This window comes from Homalodisca vitripennis, chromosome 2 (assembly GCF_021130785.1).
Source record: "Homalodisca vitripennis isolate AUS2020 chromosome 2, UT_GWSS_2.1, whole genome shotgun sequence".
Taxonomy (NCBI): domain Eukaryota; kingdom Metazoa; phylum Arthropoda; class Insecta; order Hemiptera; family Cicadellidae; genus Homalodisca; species Homalodisca vitripennis.
In genome coordinates this window covers 179,297,105-179,315,913 of record NC_060208.1, presented here as the reverse complement: position 1 = coordinate 179,315,913, position 18,809 = coordinate 179,297,105, and the positions used below count along the sequence as shown (strand labels likewise).

Sequence of the window (18,809 nt, the reverse complement as noted above, 5' to 3'; positions counted from 1 at the left end):
ACAATACATCTGGACAAATCCTAAATTGATAAAATATTATCATTTATGACAACTAATTCCTGCCCTACTGGCTAAACCACAATCAAAATAGAAAAAAGAAGAAAACAGTAGCAACTTAATTATAATTATAATTACTTAATATACTGATTGAAAATTACCAAAATATACAGGGTGAGTGGCTCTTGGTGTGACAAAATTTTTTTGGGTTATAATGCAATGTAAATGCAATGGCGGTTATAAAAAAGTTTAACTCCAAAAATTAGGTCGGAAATGAATTATTTTCAGTTTTTCTAAAAAACCCGTGTTTTTGTCAGTAAATCTGATATTTCTCAGCAACGTATAGATATATGTGAGCAAACTACATCATTTTTAGATCCTCTGTTAAATTTTCAATTTGAAAAAGTTATCGGTTTTAAAACGGTTAGAAAAGAAAATAAGCTTCAGATCGATTCAAATGGCAAAGTTGCTAAGTTTCAGAAAAACTGAAATATCATTGAACCCCATCTTTTTACCACACCCTGTACACAAGAATGTGTCAAGTGATATTAAAAACTTTGCCATTTAATAGGCTTTAAAATGGTTTGCCATATGACCAACTATTTAGGTGTTTTGCCATTTAAAAAAAATCAGTATAGGTTAAAAGTTAACACTGAGTAGTCATAGGACGGCATAATAAACATAATTTTTAAGCATTAGTAAAGATATTTAATAATAGAACTTTAATCAACTATCAATAAGGTAAATGAAAATTAGAATACCTCATGAACACAAAACATTAAAAGTAAAATCATTGCAGTTCATTCTCAAAATGGCGACCTTCTTTTCTCACACAAGGTCTTGCTCGCTTTCTCATTGCTCCTACGGTCATTTTAAAAGACAGTTTTTCCCGAAGCCTTTGAGCAGCCAGACCAATTCTGTCTCGTAATTCTTCTTCTGAGTTGACTGGGGTGGAATAAACTTCCTGCTTAAAAAAACCCCACACAAAAAAGTCCATAGGTGTAAGGTCGGGAGATCGGGCAGGCCATGCGACAGTTCCCCCACGTCCAATCCACTCGGGATAGTTTTCAGTCAGCCATTGACGTACTGTTGCATTAAAATGTGGAGGGGCTCCATCCTGCTGGAATATAAGCTTGTCTCTTTCAACATTGTTCAAACCATCTAGAAGGTTAGGTAGGTTGTGTTGCAAAAAATCTAACTAGTTTGTTCCATTTACAGTTCCATAAAATATGTGAGGGCCAATCAATTGGTCGCCTAAGACTCCACACCAAACATTAATACTAAAACGCGTTTGAAAGGATTGTTCCCTTGTTCGGTGTGGGTTTTGTTGATCCCAGTGGTGCATATTATGACAATTGAAAATTCCTGCTCTTGTAAACAATGACTCATCAGTCCAAAGGATTTTTCGAAAAAAAAATGACACTGCTCTATGTCTCTGTTTAGCAACAAACGACAGATTTGTACTCTAGGAGCATAATCAATTATTTTCAGACCTTGAACAGGCGTAAAATGGTATGGATGGAACTTATTCTTATGCAAAATGTCCAAAACCTTCCATTGTGATACACCTACGTCTCTAGCAAGTTGTCTACTACTAACTTCTGGATCATTCCGAACTGAATTTAGAACTACATCATCTAATTCTACATCACGAACAATGTGTCCTACTTCGTTAGGTCTTTTGTGAACTGTACCTCCCTCCATGAGACGTTGATGGAGTCTTGAGAACAGAGAATGACTGGGAAGTCGGCGATCAGGGTAGCGAGCTTCATACCCTCTTTGGGCACCACGCGCATTTCCATCACAAAACCCGTAAATAAAGTGCATATCAGCGTATTCTCGAGTAGTGAACTCCATGGCAGCCTACACTTGACTAAATTGAGCAGAAAAATAGTTTATTGGAGGTAGAAGTAATTCATGTGGGCACTGGTCTTTACAAAACAAGATAAGGAATGAATGTACATGATGTATGGTGAAAGTGATAAGATAAGGAATTAAAACATTGATAAATGATATGACCATTAATCCATAACTAGCATCCACAAATTATTTTAAACTGCTTTACTTTTTTGTAATCTTCAATTCCTTGTTTTATGAGGCAGTTTTATCAAACATAAAAGTACAGTTGTTATTAAACTGTTTTAATCTTTTTGTAGCTTGCATGTTTTTGAATATTCAAACCGATAAAAGTACGTAACCGAATACTTAACTATGGTCATATGGCATACCATTTTAAAGTCTATTAAATGACGAAGTTTTTAATATCACTTGACACATTCTTGTGTACAGGGTGTGGTAAAAAGATGGGTTTCAATGATATTTCAGTTTTTCTGAAACTTAGCAACTTTGCCACTTGAATCGACCATTTTCTTTTCTTACCATTTGAACCGATAACTTTTTCAAATTGAAAATTTAACGGAAAATCTAAAAATGATGTAGTTTGCTCACATATGTCTATACGTTGCTGAGTAATATCAGATTTACGTACAAAAACACAGGTTTTTTAGAAAAACTGAAAATAATTCATTTCAGACGTAATTTTTGTAGTTAAATTTTTTATAACCACCATTGTATCACATTTACATTGCATTATAATCCAAAAAAATTTTGTCATACCAAGAGCCACTCACCCTGTATATGATACTGTACTGTTTAAAATATTTGACAAACTCTAACAAATAAATTTTTAAAAGTAAGATAATTAACATTTTTGTTGGGGAAAACTAGAAAATAACCAGAGGACAGAGGACATACCTAACAGCTAATACATAAATATCATGCTATATGACCTAACAGAAAATTTAATATAGAAAAATTATGAAAATGGAAATAGTAAAATGAGTAACACAAAAGTACCAAACATGGTTTGTTCGAACGGTTTGAAACAGAATACACAACATAAGTGTAAATTAAAAAATAAACTTTATTTTTCCAAAATAGAAATCTGTATTTTTGTTTGAAAACAATAATACATAACATTATGTACCGTATGTTAGTTTGTATTCTTTGTTAATTTTTTAGAGCAAACATATAGCATTCAAATAGATCTGTCTACTAAAAGTGAAATATTCACCAGGATCGAGCATTAAAAAACCAAGTAAATGCCATTTTAAATAATACTTCAGGTACCAAAATGCAAATTTGTCTCTGAAAAGTAGTATAATACTTGCATAACTAGTATGTGTTTTGTTTTTGTTTTTTTGAGGAAAGTTGCAAAGGAGTGTAGAATTTGTTTTGCTACATTCAAGAATCATAATTTCATTGCAAATAAATTTATTTCAGACTGAGGAATTAGTATATTGTAAAATTTGTTCTTGACCTGAGTAAATTTAACATATGGTGGTGTCTGCTAGGTGGAACGGAGGCAGCGGTGGAACTACGGAAGGAACTGGCAACATTGCGACTCAGAGTGGAGCAGTTAGAGGTAGAGTTGAAGAACAAGGATGAGGAATTGAAGAGGCTCAGTGTGAACAAGCAGCCACATGAAGAGAGGTGTAAGGTAAGTTTTGGTTACCATTGACTCTTAGGTTATGGTTCCTAGCAATAATATCCTGATTGTTTTTGGATCTTGAAAAATAATTTTAAGTTATGAATTTTGTGGACCAATACTCAAGCGAAAATTCTTATTCTGTAAAATGGTAGTCTCGTGCTCTGTAGAGGTGTTTTCAAATGATGGGATTTACATCCTGGAAAATTTGACACCTTGAGAATATGATTTGAACTAAAAAATGCTCTTACCTAAATATAAAATAGGATTTTTTTACAGACTTTTTCAATTGTTTAGTGTTATGGAACAAGAAATATTACATTTTGAGATTTCAGGTTGATCTTTTCGGGCGAATTAAAACTTTATATGTCATGATTATATGCAAGGTAAAGTGGCATGTCTCTCTGGCAGTGAGTGATACACAAAAGATGGAAAACTTAAGCATCCAAAGCAAGTTAAAAGTCTTCATCTGTAAACTCAATTATTAATTAATTGATTATTTTGTAAATAAATTATCTCTAAAACTAGTTAAGTTAAAGGTGCTAAAACTCTTTGTTGTCTATGTGTCTCTGATGGTGAAACAGTGCCGAGTTTATTTTGAACGTTTTTGTCACCAATTTTTTTTGGGTATTTTCAAACAAACAAGGACTATAAATTCTAGAAGTGTAGTCTATGACAGTGTCAGATTTCAGATGCTGCACGGTGAAATGAAGCTAAACTCAACATTTGCACTAAACAAAGTCGGGTCTACACTCTTAAATTTAAATGCTGTTAGTGACGGTGTCTGTCCACAGATCTTGCAGCAGGAGAATGCCGAGCTGCAGGCAGGAGTTTCGCTGGCTCAGGCTCAGCTGGAGACGGCGCTCGAGGCTCACGAGAGTCAACGAAGGGTCATGGACACGCTCAACAGCCAGTTCGCTCTCCGCATACAAGAGTTGGCTGGCATCCACCGTGAGATTGCTACTGCACTGCAGTCATGAGGCTCAGACAGTGCCTACTGGTTCTAGTCAGCGTGCACTTGCGTCCCGCATACTTTCAGGTGAATCCACAACAGTAACGTGTGTTCTCTGCAAAATTCAAAATTAATTATTAATTGACGTTTGACAAATTAATTCTGATGAAGTTGTGTGTTAGGTTTATTTATACACTCACAATAAGACTAGTGTATGTTCTTCTGTTTTTTAAAAAACAGTTTAGCTGTCAGGTCTAGGCTGTAAAAGGAAAACCATATGTCTTTATTAGGTAACATCTGTTATGTTTTGATTAAACTTAAAAAAAATATTAATTCCTCTGCAGTGCAGAATCACTCAAAAATGTTGTAAGTGCATAATTAGAGCCAATACTTTTTGTCATTTGGCTCTTATGATGACATAATCAAGATCTATATAGTTCATTTTTCTAAATTCAAAACAATCTCCAATATTAACCAACATAAACGGTAAAATACCATTTTGAAAGAAATGTACTACTTAAAATGAATATTATTCTTTGATATATAATTTTAATGTAATCCTAAACATTATTTTAGACAGATTTTTATTATAAATAAAGAAATAAAAAAAGCAAATTGAATAGTTTCAATGCTGATCTTTTTATTGCTTAAAATGTAAGCAAGTGGTAAAAAATGCCAGCTTTAATTCATACTACTAGAAGAGTGAATTAGTGACTTTCATACTTCATCAGATATTATTATCAGTATCACATAAACCCAATTCAATTCTCGACTTCAATTAATTACAATTAACAATTTTTTTTCTAAAGTGAACCGAAAGTAGGAGACGCAATGCACTGTGGGAGGAGCACATACTCAGTGTTGTAGGATCCGGTAGGCGAAGACTCAGTGTTCTATGCACATAGACCCTCTTATAGAATAAGTATTTTTAACGAGTTGTTGCAGCAACATATAGATCTGATCTGAAGAGATCTAGAAACTGTTAACACTACAGTGGTAGTTGAAATTTAACCACCTACCTTGTTACTCTGTTACTCTTGTGCAATATATAAATGTGCTTGTAAATTTGATGAATGGTGCAAACTATTTTCGATTTCTACTAGGAAATTGATAAAGCAACTATCAGCTTTTGTGAGAACTTAAGATTGTCGTCAAAGTTGAACTTTTGAAACTGTGTACTAGAGAAGTAATATCCACTGTAACGAATGAACTGGTTGTGTAGTCATTTTATATCCATAATGTTTCCAATCAATTTTAGATATAGGTTTGCTGTCTGGCAATTGTATACAAGACTGTTTGTCATAAGCCTGTTATGATGCACTATTACATCTTAAGTTTCTCTTTATTATAAATTCAAAGTTAAATAATTTGTTTGTCTCCATTTATTATAGTAAATATTTGGAAAAAATATGATTTGTTGTCTCTTAAACGTTTGTTATTTAACTGTTATTGTGTTTTTCACTTACTATTTTTTACACTATAATCCTTTTTTTATGTTGTTTTAGTTTGGTTTCTTAAATCAAAATATAAATTTTTGTACATACATAAAACAATTTTGATAACATCACTTTGCTTTAATTGTTTTATTGTTAATACTATGTATAAAATAACAATATTGTTTGTGTACAGGGCAGTACAAGCCTTTTTGAAAAATATATATATCAGCTTTAGATGTTAGTTAAGTTATTATAAAGTAAGGCAAATATTAAAAATACAAAAGTCTATGAGTGCTTATTAATGAAATCAGTGACTTTGTTTATATTTATCTGCTTTTTAAAAACTGTACTAATTTGATTTTTGTCCATTAATGTATTCTGAAAGTGTTTATATGTAGCTGAATTTAATCTACTGAAAAGCATATCTTGTTATTCAGTTCTGAAATACGTTTCAAGTAGAATGGACTAATAACATTTGTTGCTGCCAACTTTACAATTCTGCTTGTATTCGTTTAACATTTTTTAAATGTTCATAATAGACCTAAATTCGATTAAAAAATTTTGTTACAATAATATACATTCCACAAACTTGTCTTGTCTTACGTGTAAGATTACATGTTAGACTTAGAAAAACTATGTTGTTATTTGAAACAAATGGTTTTTAAGATTTGTAATGCATCCCAAAGGTTTGTTGTATTTATTTTATACAAGTAAGTTTAGTGATTATATATAATACTGTAAGTGGATTTGATTTTTAGTGTTGCACCATTCTTTAAATGGATTTTACAAGTATCTTACTACTGGGTATGACTATCATAACTTTTGAGTAGTTATAGGTCTATCGTTAAAGCCTCCCTAGAACGTCGGGCGCACAAATTTGGCACAATAAATACACTATAAGTGGGAAAGTTGTAAGTAGTTGTAAATTATTGGATTTCTAATATTAATTTAGTCTGGAAAAACAACTTGATTCTGACCTAATCTTTCAGTCTTTTAGCTCAGTTTAGCTATGTGCAGGAGTTTATAAAAGTACAGCATATTATATATATATAAAATAATAATATTTGCCAAGAAATAAGTACTTATCTGATTTTTTCATAACTGCCCGAAAATTTATTTTACTCTCATTGAACATTGTTTATTAAATTGATACAAGACAAGATTTTATAATTGGCTGTGGTAGCTAGATGGGAATTCAGATGATCTTGTAAATGTCTATTTAAACGCACAGTGGCTAACTGGTTTTGCAGACTAACCCATAACTTGATATATGTTTTCTTCTTTAAGAATCAAACTATATCTAATAAAATGTTTTAAATCTTTTGAAAAATATGCTCTTAAATGGAGGTAATTGAATTAAAAAGTTTTTTGTTAGAACACATAACATTTTGCAATGTAAAAATATTCTCTAAATTTGATAATGATATAACAAGTTCAGAATAACAAAACGGTTTGATAACCTAACATCACAAATAAAAACATCACTTTAAAATAATTTTTGAATGTTATAAGGTTATCAAGTATATTTTAATATTTGGTGTTTCAAGCCATCTTTTTTTTTATTCTAAGAAACGTTTAGTTTTATTAGAAGACAGTATTTGTTGTCGCCGTGGACGTTTTTAAACGTTGTGCGCCCGGCTAGCCAATGTAAATAGTCAGTATTTCTTATGCACTCAAATTATTACAGCACAATGATGTTAAGGCGCCAATCTCAACTTGTTGTTATTTTTGGAAGTACAGAACTGTCTGTGTGTTCATCATTGTGTAAATGTAGTGGTAGGCTAGGGCGTCATCACTCTTGTACATACTGTATCTCTTCTTGTTGCCAAGGTTATAGTATAGGGCTAGGATGTGACATACGGGTACCGAGTTTGCCCCTCTTGTGATACACACTTCCAGTTCTCTGTCGAATATCAGGTATTAAAGAATCTTGAATCAACACGGTCGATCTGGATTTTACCATGACAGTTTTAACGTCTAGACACGTTTGTTATAATGTATAGACTTAGAAATCGGAATACTCCTTATGAAGTACTTAAAATTGCCAAATTAAGTAATGGATATATGAGATGTAAAAATAGCTTGTAAATATAGATATGTAGCTCTTTAATCAAAGAAAGGGATTTAGTGATCTGCGTGTTTGGTTCTAGCATGTGCTGTGACTTTGTGTTATTTATGATATAAAAAGTAAGTTTATTTTTATTTGTCTGACTGATATTGAGATATTAATTAAGTAACAGTGCAGCTCTTTGGCAGCTATTATCTGGCAATTTATACTCAGACTAGTTTATACAGTTAATTATTACACAATAAGTTATGTATGATCTTATTTGAATTGGTTTTAACAATGTGTGCTATTGTAGTTAACAGTTATAACTAAAAATTGTAATTTTTATGCATTTTATATAAACTTTTATCGTTGTTTAGAATTACATTATTAAATAACAATTAATGTAAATCAAATTAATATTTTTGGGTTCAGACTTTTTTTGTTACTTTTTTAGGGGAACGACTTTGAAATAATATTGTACATTAAACTAAATCCCACAATTTATAACAGATATTCCTGTGTGAAATGAATCCATTCCTTTTAATGTTAGACACAGCAGGCTATTTATTAAAGTAATTGTAATAATTTAAATCATGTTAACGATACTATAATGTAATTATTAGCAGGCATTATGATTTCCTACATTCGTAACTGGTTTTGTGGTCCAAATTATATATTGAATTATCATTTCAATCTATATGTTAACAAATAATTAATAAAATTAAGTACTAGCTATTGAAATATTTTTGAAATTGCAGTTACTGAATTTTTTAAATGATTTCACTTATCAGCAACAATAAATTGAAAGAATATTAAAAATACACATATTCCTTAATGAAGGTAAGAATATGAGAGTAGTGGTGTTCCTAATTATGTTCATGAATGACCTCTACCAATTACTTCAGCTCTTCCAAATAATCTACCAGGAGGGTTATAAGTTTCTAATCAATATTATATAGTTTACTACTTTTCCAATTTTTAATGAACTGTTGTTTCCTTGTCAACTTATAGAAGTAATAATTTTTGTTACTAATTAAATATTGTAAAGTTGTTGCTTTTTGGTTTCTAAGTACAAAGGGTGTAATTAAATTGACTAAGAGGCATGATTAACATTGATGTATTATTAATAAAAAGTGTACTTATCCAACAGGATGTTTTGCAGTCGAAAAATTATTCAACATATTAATATAAATCCAAACAATTATAATTTGTTTCTATGTGTCGTTTACAAGAATAAATGGTGTACAATGCCTTTTTATAAATGCTAAATTTACTGCCAAAAATCCATACAAAATCAAATGTTTTACTTGAACCTTGTGGGAAAGTGTCAGCTGTGAAAAGGCAATACATTCATACTGATTAGAAACCCCATTGACAGTTAGGTAAACTAAGGAGTCACTAGCAGAAGTTAGTTTTCTCCTGTGATGTTCAAAATTATATATAAACAATAAAACCTCAAAGAAATAATAGGGACTGAAAATGTTTTGGATAATACAAGGAACTTTCAGGAAATATATGTAGGTAATCTCAAATTATAACATTATTGTATAATTTTATAATATGTGCAGAACAAGAATAATATTTTACAGAATAATATTTACAAGAAACTGAATATATTTTGGTTTTTGAAAAAATCAGGTGAAGGAGTAAACAACACAGAACTTACCACTGCAAGACAAGCTCTAACCGATAATGGGAAACAGGTATTGCTGCTGCCAGCAGGGTTGGTGTGGTGGGGGCAGTGTGAGGGGCATGTAGAGATGGGTGACTCATCTACTGATGGAACAGTTACGACTGGGTGCACAGCTTGTGGAAACTGGGATGGTATTGAGGAGGAAGGTTTATTATTGCTCTTTTTTTTGTGAACATTGGCCTAACGGCGAGGTGGATGAGATGTTGACCTTCATTGACTGCCCATGCAATAAATGTTTTGGGTATTGTCAATATCATATTAGAGTTGCCACTTGCCCAAATTATTTTTTCTTTTGATAACTTTTTGATTCATGGCTGCTGGGACTGTTTTCACTATTTCTCAAGTAATTTATGATAATCCAGGTTTTCTGATAATCAGGGTTCTGATAATCATTGTATTTTATTTCTAAACATTGTACCAAATAGACGAAACATATGGGATTTGGGTACTTTGGGATTATACCGACCGCACCAGTATGAAGAACACAAGAATATAAATTTATAAAAACAAACATGATAGAACGAAAAAACAACTCTTTAATTACAAAATTACAAACTTACGATTATCAATTGTTAATGGGGTCAGATTCCGTTATATGCCCCCAACGCTTAAACTTTTTTCAATGAACTTAGAACGTTTATAAAACGATGTAGTTGAGTAACAGAACTAACATTCCATCAATCAACAAGCATTTCCAGGTATTGTGATCGGTATTGTTGTCGCTATTATCTTATCTTTCTCGAGAATCCCGATTACGGCAGGCCGCGCGGCATCACATGATTATTTAAGTTTTTTGCACGGTACATAATTGCCTTTCCATTACAATTCAATTTATATTTCTGATCAGCCCCTCTAGAATTTGATATTTTACTTATAGGTACTATCTCGAGGGATGTTTTTCTCTCGTTGACATCAGAGCGGGGCAGCACCAAAGGTGACCTATTCAAGAATAAAAACAAGTTGTGTGTTTTTTTTCAATAAAGAGTTTAGTTTTTGTTTGGTAATGTTTGTTTTTGTTGAATTTTTGTTTGGAGAAATGTAGGGGTAAAACACGGAAGTACAACAAAGCGACGCACCAGCTGAACGGGCGGCGAGACTCTGCAATCACGTTATCTTCTAGACCGCTCGACTTTGACCTCTGTCTGAGGATGGGGAGGGGTTTGCGATAAGACAATTCCTGTTTTATATTGACGAAATATTGTTCTAAAACGCTAATCTAGTAATCAGTAGAAGCAAAATGTCAAATAACGATTCATGTCTGGGTGTGGTCGGTATAATCACAAAGTACCCGTATAACCGGGATTTGAGATGTCTGCTGAGGTCGTAGTAATAAATACTCGTAGATTGTAAAGTTTACATGTATCTTTAACTGTGGCAAATAAAATTTGCAAGGACCACTTTAAAATGTGAAATAAAAATACAATTTTGCCATGTTGCTGCAAAAATAGAGTAATAATGAACTAAAATAATATAGTGGTTTGAATGTTCTTTGGACTTTTGCCTACAAAACGTAATAACTTCCCTTAAACATTGGCGTCGACTCACAAACCATGGCATCAGCATTCTTGGCTCGACATTGTAGCTGTAGTTGCAAAAAGGAAGAAGGAATATAAGTAAAATGATGAAAGAATTCAATCTATTCGAACTTAAAGAAGAGACGAGCTCGCCTAAAGCAAAATTGCAACGAGATTAGCCATTTATTGAGACAACTTATAATAACGACAAGGTGGTCTTGTCCGAAGGACATCACTACAACTTATATCCATTTAAATCTGGCAAAACATCTCGCAAGAAATTTAAAATATAACATAACTTTTAATTGTACTTACAAGGTACACAAGCTGTTTCTCGGTGGTTGGCTACTAAGTTCAAGAGAGAAAAGTTTACTAATTAGGTTATTATTCTACCAAGAATTTAGTTCCAAGAACATAAAAAAATAATACTAACCAGTAACGAGTAACAGGGTTATGAATATATATACCCAGGAGTTTTTAAAGGTGAGAAGGAAAACTAAAAATACTTTAAAGGCCGTATTCTTATATACCTAAAGTCTTTTTCCTTATCGCATTTCAGTTAAACAATATAAGTAATTTAAAAAATGTCCATTTCTGAGAAATTCTAAATTTGAGTTTTAAACTTTTTTGTGTTGGCTTAACGATTAACACATTACTTTCACAGAGTGAATAAAATCCAGTGTTGCATGGACAATTTTATGTTTATATTCTGCTTCAATTCTTAGATCCATTATCAGTTTTAATTTTCAAAATCAACTTTTAAACTTTGGTTCAATCTACGTATTTATGATGAGTTTGGGTACGAAGAATTGTTTTTCTAGATACTATTTCAGTTCTAGAATTCAGTATTGATTTTGTGAAAGTTTAGGGTGAGGGGTACATCAGGCTACTCTAGGGGTATAGAAAGGACTATAATGGGGGTTCTCCCATTTCCATGATATTACTGAAGTAAAGTTTTTAACTTGAGGACGTAATGGGTCTTTTACTTTTAGTCCAGTTAATGTATTCCATAAAAAGCCAATAAAGGAAACAATTATCATACAATTAATTTTTCTTCATTGACAGTACCATGGAGACAAATATTTTTACTGTCAGGTACAGAACTAATTTTTCATTTTGCAATAGATATTATTGTGTGGATGCTTAGGGTCAATTAAGAATATTAAACTACCATATAACATGGTAAGATTGTATTTTTATTACTGTACATTTTAACTATTTAGTTGCCTAGCAACAATTGGATTTATACCACGTCTACCACTAAAAATAAAATGATGTGGATTATTTGCTTGTCTTGGCCACTCCCAAGTTTGAAGGTTAGGTCTTGTCTCATAATTTTCTTGAATTTCTTCATCACCACTTTTACCCAAAATTTTGTCACCAAAGTTACAATCACTTCATTTTTACTTTCATTGAGTATGTTTTTCAGTAACTAAATATGCAGAAGAGAAAGTGAACGAAACCATTTCAGACGGTAACTAAACAAACAAACAATTAACAGATGATCTTTTAATATTTATTTTTCTAGTGAAATTTTATACAAATAGAGTTATATACACAAAATAAATATGTGAATTCATTAACTTAACAAATGTGAACACTGCCTTATAGGAAGAAAGGTGGAAAGAAATTAATGTTTCTAAGAATATGTTCAATAAAGAATTAATTAATTATAATTAATTAATGTCTAAGGAATTATCTGCTTCTTGGTTCTCACCTGCTGCTCTATTTTAATACTTTTATTTAAATCATTTCCTGTTAGGTTGTTACAAACTAAAATTTGGTTTCCAATTCATTCTTCTAACTTGTTACTAGACTGTACCCGAAATTAAGTGGATGAAAAACTCAACTTGAAGCTCTTGGAAAGAGAGATACCCTATTCCCCCCCCCCCGCACACACTGCACATATCTGGGATTGGTTTTGGGGACAGTTAGCATCATGCATTTTTTGAAAAAGTTATGTAAAAATAAGATTTACTGCTTTATTATGATTGTTATATTATTTGTTTTTCAATGACATCATGAGAATTTCGTTAAAAGTTTCTAAATTGTCTAATATATTAAGAACTATCAAATATTTAAAATTGTATGGGTACAATATGATTGCTTCTCACAAGGTAATATTGCTCTCAACAAAATGCTGCATCAGTTACAAAAGTTCCATGTAAATTTTCTTGAACATTTGTACGTTTCAGTATGTACTTTTACTTAAACATAGCCCTGTAATTTTGATAAAATAATTATTCAGATAAAAACCTAAATAGGTCCACTTCTTAAACTATTGTGTAGAAAATGTTAAACTCTTTTTGCTTACTAAACGTTAGATACAGTGATATTGTTATTGCCAATATTGTTCAATAAGGTACTAATAGGTATATCATGTATGGATTTGCAACATTTCAGTAAATGTCTTATTATGTGTAACAATTTTCAGCTGATGTTCTTATGGTACTAGCTAGAATGTTAAATATGTTTTGGTCTCGTTATTTTGGTTGAGAATCATTATTGAAGTCCTTCTTGGTAAGTATAGTTGTTTTTAGTGTTGTGAATAGACTGAAGAGCAATATCTTGGTGTTTATCGTTTCCAAATTGAATGAGTATACAAAGAATGATGACATGGAGGGCATATATATATGAGGAGTGCTGATTCGTGTGGAAATCTTAATTTTAGAGCTGATTTTCGGGTTTAAATTGTGGTTGTGAAAAGTGTATAGAATCTGAAATATATTTCTATTCACGTTTCACAAATTATTGTATTGAACCTCAAAGTGGAATAAATTACTAAGTAGGGTACAGTACATTTGTGATAGGTATAAAATTGATATTCATTTAATAAGCTATTTAGATTGTTAGTGTAATGCATTTTCGATTTTCCACGGGATTTAGTGTCTCAGATTAATAAATCGAAGTACAGCCTTTTTGATCTGCTGCGGAATAAGCATAGATTCTATTGTCAACTTTAAAAATGCAATAAAGGAACAAACAATATAAAACATAGGTATTTTTACAAAATACTTATTTTGAATTATAGAGTTACATTAGGAATTGCTACTCTCTGGTAATAATAACAGTAATATATAATATAATATATTATATTTGGTTATTTAAACTCATATGTGACAGATACGGCCAAATACAAAATAATATTGAATTGTAAAAAGTGAGGGCTCTGTGGTGTAATGGTAGCACATTCACCCGGCAAGTGAGAGATCCGGGTTCGAGTCCCGGTGGAGCAAGTACTTTTTGTGATTCAATGTTTATTGAAAAAATTAAATTCGGCTATTGCCATTTATACAAATTTAATAATGTGTGTGTGTGTGTATATATATATATATATATGCTGTATATATATATATATATATATATATATATATATATATATATTACTAAGATTTGTATGATATGCTGGCTGCAGCTTTATCTGATGCTAGTTGGACTGTCACAGAAGCATGCGTTTTATACTGAAAGACTGTAAAATTGATATAGCCTGTAAAAAAAGCAGCAACCTAATAATTAAAGTAAGTACAGTTCTTATGTGTTTTCTGTGCTGAGAAGCTGTTAAGTACAGTGATAACATAAAGGCTGACAAAGTTCCCTACGTACATTAAGACCAACCTTTCTCTCTACTGCGGTATTTCATCTTTTACAAATTTGTTATAAGTTATGGCCTCATGTATCGACTGTTTAGGGAAACCAGTCAAATGAACTTCAGTACGTGGAAGAAACTGACCACCAGAACTGCAGGGGCTGTATTGATAAACACTATCCATGCAGTGGACACACTATCTGATTTCACGCAGTATCTGCTGTCCCATTGGGCCTTTCATGTATTTGTAGCGATTCCATAAAAATTCAATTAAAAAAAAACTTTTGGTCTAAATGCCATGGAAGCTTTAGCCTCAATTTGAAGCAACAAACAGCAGATTTAGAGATTGAGCAGGTAGATTCTATACATCTGCTCTTGTTTCATAGTACAGTATAAAAATGTTCAGGAGCCAGTAAAGTGTTGGCTGTGGCAGAATCAAAATAGACCCGCCGTGAATGTGCTAATAGTTTATGTGTTCAGGAAGTCAGCACTCCTCAGTTATGAAATGAATTGTTTTGCTTTAAAATACTTAAATGACACTTAAATTATTCCAATTCAGAATATGTTAATTTCAGAGTATCAATGGCCAAATTTCATATCTGTTGTTCTAATGGTACAGTTTGTTTAGGGATTGAAAATATGGGAATTCAATGGGTATTTGGTCATGATACATGTTGACAACAACTGAATTGATCATACATTTTTTTATTAACGTTTTCTTTGTTTCGTAGTAATTATAGCTTTGTCAAGATTTATGCTACTGTATGTCAGTGTCCATGTGAAGTTTTTCTTTAATTTCCATGAATTACTAGAAAAATTATATAAGGGGTTGATTATTCCAAAATGTGTTAACTTTTTTTTATTGAATATAGTACAAATTATAAATGTGAGTTTTTATGACCAAAGGTACGGTACCCAATAAGATTTGGCCTTCGTGTAGCTGAAATATAGAATTAATTTCTGTATTATTAGAAAACAATGAAACAAAATTGCTGCTTGTTGTTAAAAATTTGCATTAAACGTTTAGTTTAGTATTATCCAACCAATACAGTACATTATCTTGATCTAAAAGAATCAAGGGATTAAGTGATTAAGTCAAAAATATCTTAATTCACAGATTCAATTTGTACAATTTAGGAGTGTTTAATGCAACTTTTGTGATTCTGAAATGAATATCAAGCAAGTAATAATCAAGTGAATAAAATGTAGTTATTACCAGTTGTGAACAACCTTATGTTGAACCAGTTTGTTGTTTTAATAGAAATGAATAAAAAAATACTCCTCCAGCAATATTTTCATATATTTACATTATTTTATTCACCAACATTTTTGTTATTGCTAAGTCCAGATTTTATTTAATACATTCTACTTTTTATTCACTTCATCCATTATCTTATTCTTGATGTTTCGTGGCAACAAAGAAAAAGAAAAACAAAGAATTAAAATTGATAATTAGTTGTAAGTTATTTGAAGGTTCCTGAAGAGAGAGAAAATGTTACTTTGATTACAGAATTTGTGGTTGTCATGTACTTAATGTCTTGTGTTCAAGAGCACGTAAAACAGGGTATATTACTTAATTTGTTGTTCAAAACTCTTTTATATTTTTGTTATGTTTTACTTTTTCTGATTTCTATTTCTTTAGTTAAAATGTTTTGAATGTCCTTATTTTATACTGTTTCATTTGCAGTTGAACTTTACTTGTATGCATCATTGTACATAAGCAAAAGTAAAGTGTAATGAATTATACAAATAACAAAATAAATTAAATAATAATATGGTGTTGCCTTTTATTACCTGAATTTTGAAGTATATGTGATTATAATAAACTCAAATAGAAGTGATGAGTCAAAAATGAACCTTTGGAAATAAAAACATATTATGTAATACTATGAAGAATGAAGCTTAATTGCTTCAATGCTTGAACTTGACCTGCCAGTTTTATTTGAGTTCATTATAAAACTACAATAATGCAGATGGTAATAAGAAAAAAAAAATATTTGAGAAGATTCTTAAACATGTTAAAAGTTTCTTAGGTGTTTTTAACCCTTTTATGTTGGATATACGATATTTAAGGTTCTGATGTGAAAACTTCTCACAAATTGATGAGAATTTAGGACTTCCAGAAATCTCAGCAGTTTATCTAACCGTGCTGCAAACCACAGAAAGAGAATTTATCCCTTCAGAGAATTCTTACTTAAATATGTTTAACAGTTCCAGGGAACTCTGACTTTATCTTATATTACAACTGAAGAAATGTAGTGACAGTATTAATGTACCGAAATCTCATTATTTGTAAGTACAGATTACAAAAATATTCTTTTCTATTAATTAATTATGATGAAATAGTTTAATTTTTTTATATCTCTACTGTATAATAACTATCATGTAGCTAACCCGATGTGATAAAAACACACCATTCCTATATCTTTGTCAGGTTAGAAGATAATTAGTACATATACTTGTACTTAAAAGCTACAATACGTAGCAATGGACTGCCATTAAAAAAATAGAAAAGAAATTAAAGATTCTTAAAATTTGCTTGGAGTCCAGACTTAGAGCCGGAAGCAGCTGCCTTAACTCTACCCCTCCCATCTATCGTCTTCCTGTATCATTGTATCAGATGATACACCACTATACCACAGGAAATGCAGACATTAATTTTCTTGTTAGTATCTCATTTTCACCTGTGCTGGAGGTGTCATGTATTTGTGCTCTGGACTTTTCATTCTCATGGCTTGCGTTCTTTGCAGTGACAGCGCCTTGGTTCATTTCTCCCGTCTGGTCTCCAAGCATTTTCGTGTATATTTAATTTCTTTGATTTCTCTTTTTTCTTCCTTTTTTAGTTGCAGTCCCTTGTAGCTTTTAAGTACATGAATATGTACTTATTGTCTTCTCACCTGACGAAGATTTCAGCTCTCCAAACTTAGTGTTGTACTTTTTGTAACATATAATGATAGAAAATCTCTGAAGACCTATTATCCTTTCAAACCTTCCATTGTCAGTAACAAACTTTAAACAAAGAAGTAATCATCCAGTTTCTAGTTTCTTAACCCAAGATGTTGTATCCAAATTCAGCTCACTTTATAACTAGAGATTTCACATTAATTGAAAACTACTAGAACAATATTTTTTAAGAGCAATAAAAATATATACATTACAAGGTCGATGGTACTGATAAAAAGTGCGATGGTCACAGTCAGAATTTGAACCTGCGCTATCTCTAACTGAAATGCAGAGTCTGATATCTTAGACCGCTTGGCTATCGACTCTTAAGTATTGATACTTTTTTGTAGTTTATTTAATAAAAAATGCCTTAGGTTCTGGAATAAAAATGTAGTATGGCTAAAATTTAAAAAGTTGGCTTTGACGCTATTTTGCATCATAACAGTGTAGAACATACAATTACTGATTTGATTCTGGCATAAGAATTGAGCTTTGTTCACTAGTTTGGTTGCTATCGGGCTTCTAAAAGAGTCCTACTTTGATTAAATAGAAATTTTGCCATTTAAAATTTTTTGAAGGGTTCAACATTCTAAAATTCTGGTTTAAAAAATGTTTCCTTGTGGTTACATGTTAAATGTCACCTGCGTGCCAAATTTCCAAGTTTATAGCCCTTCTAGAAGTGCATTGGAATTTGTATACCTCAGTGGGTGAAAGGATTTCGGACATTTGCTATCGTTATAGTTTATAAAAGGTGGGTGAGTTACACATGAATTTTATTCTCGCCTGCGGCTCCTAAGTGGGGTGTTGGTCAAATTCGGGGGTAAAAGATATCAGGTGATTAGTTGAATTTGGAGATTAGGTTTCCCAGGGAGTTAAAAGTAGACCGTAGTTTGTATAATTTTCTGGGTGTCTAATCATTTGATTTTGCAGATGTTTTGTGTCTTAACCAATGGAGATACAACAATAAGAGACTGGACCTTTTTTGTTGAAAATTTAAAACTGTTGAACGATTCTGCCATCAGATTTGAGTTAAGGCCTCTGGTTTGCTTGGTACAGAGCTCAGGAGGAAAGGCTACACTGGTCACCCATTCTGAATTGTAGTCTAAAATGAAAGAATTACCAGTTCTTAGACTGTTTTTGGCAATTACACG

At 31.6% G+C, this 18,809-nt stretch overlaps 1 protein-coding gene across 1 annotated transcript in view; it reads left to right on the top strand.

Moving 5' to 3' along the window:
- The window catches only part of LOC124355103 (homer protein homolog 1), a 33,924-nt gene extending 24,740 nt beyond the window's left edge, over positions 1 to 9,184 (top strand). The window contains exons 7-8 of the mRNA XM_046806055.1: positions 3,351 to 3,496; positions 4,279 to 9,184. Of these exons, the coding sequence (XP_046662011.1) occupies positions 3,351 to 3,496; positions 4,279 to 4,464 (332 nt within the window). The 3' untranslated portion in view covers positions 4,465 to 9,184. The remainder of the gene's footprint in view (positions 1 to 3,350; positions 3,497 to 4,278) is intronic.
- Positions 9,185 to 18,809: the final 9,625 nt, after the last annotated feature.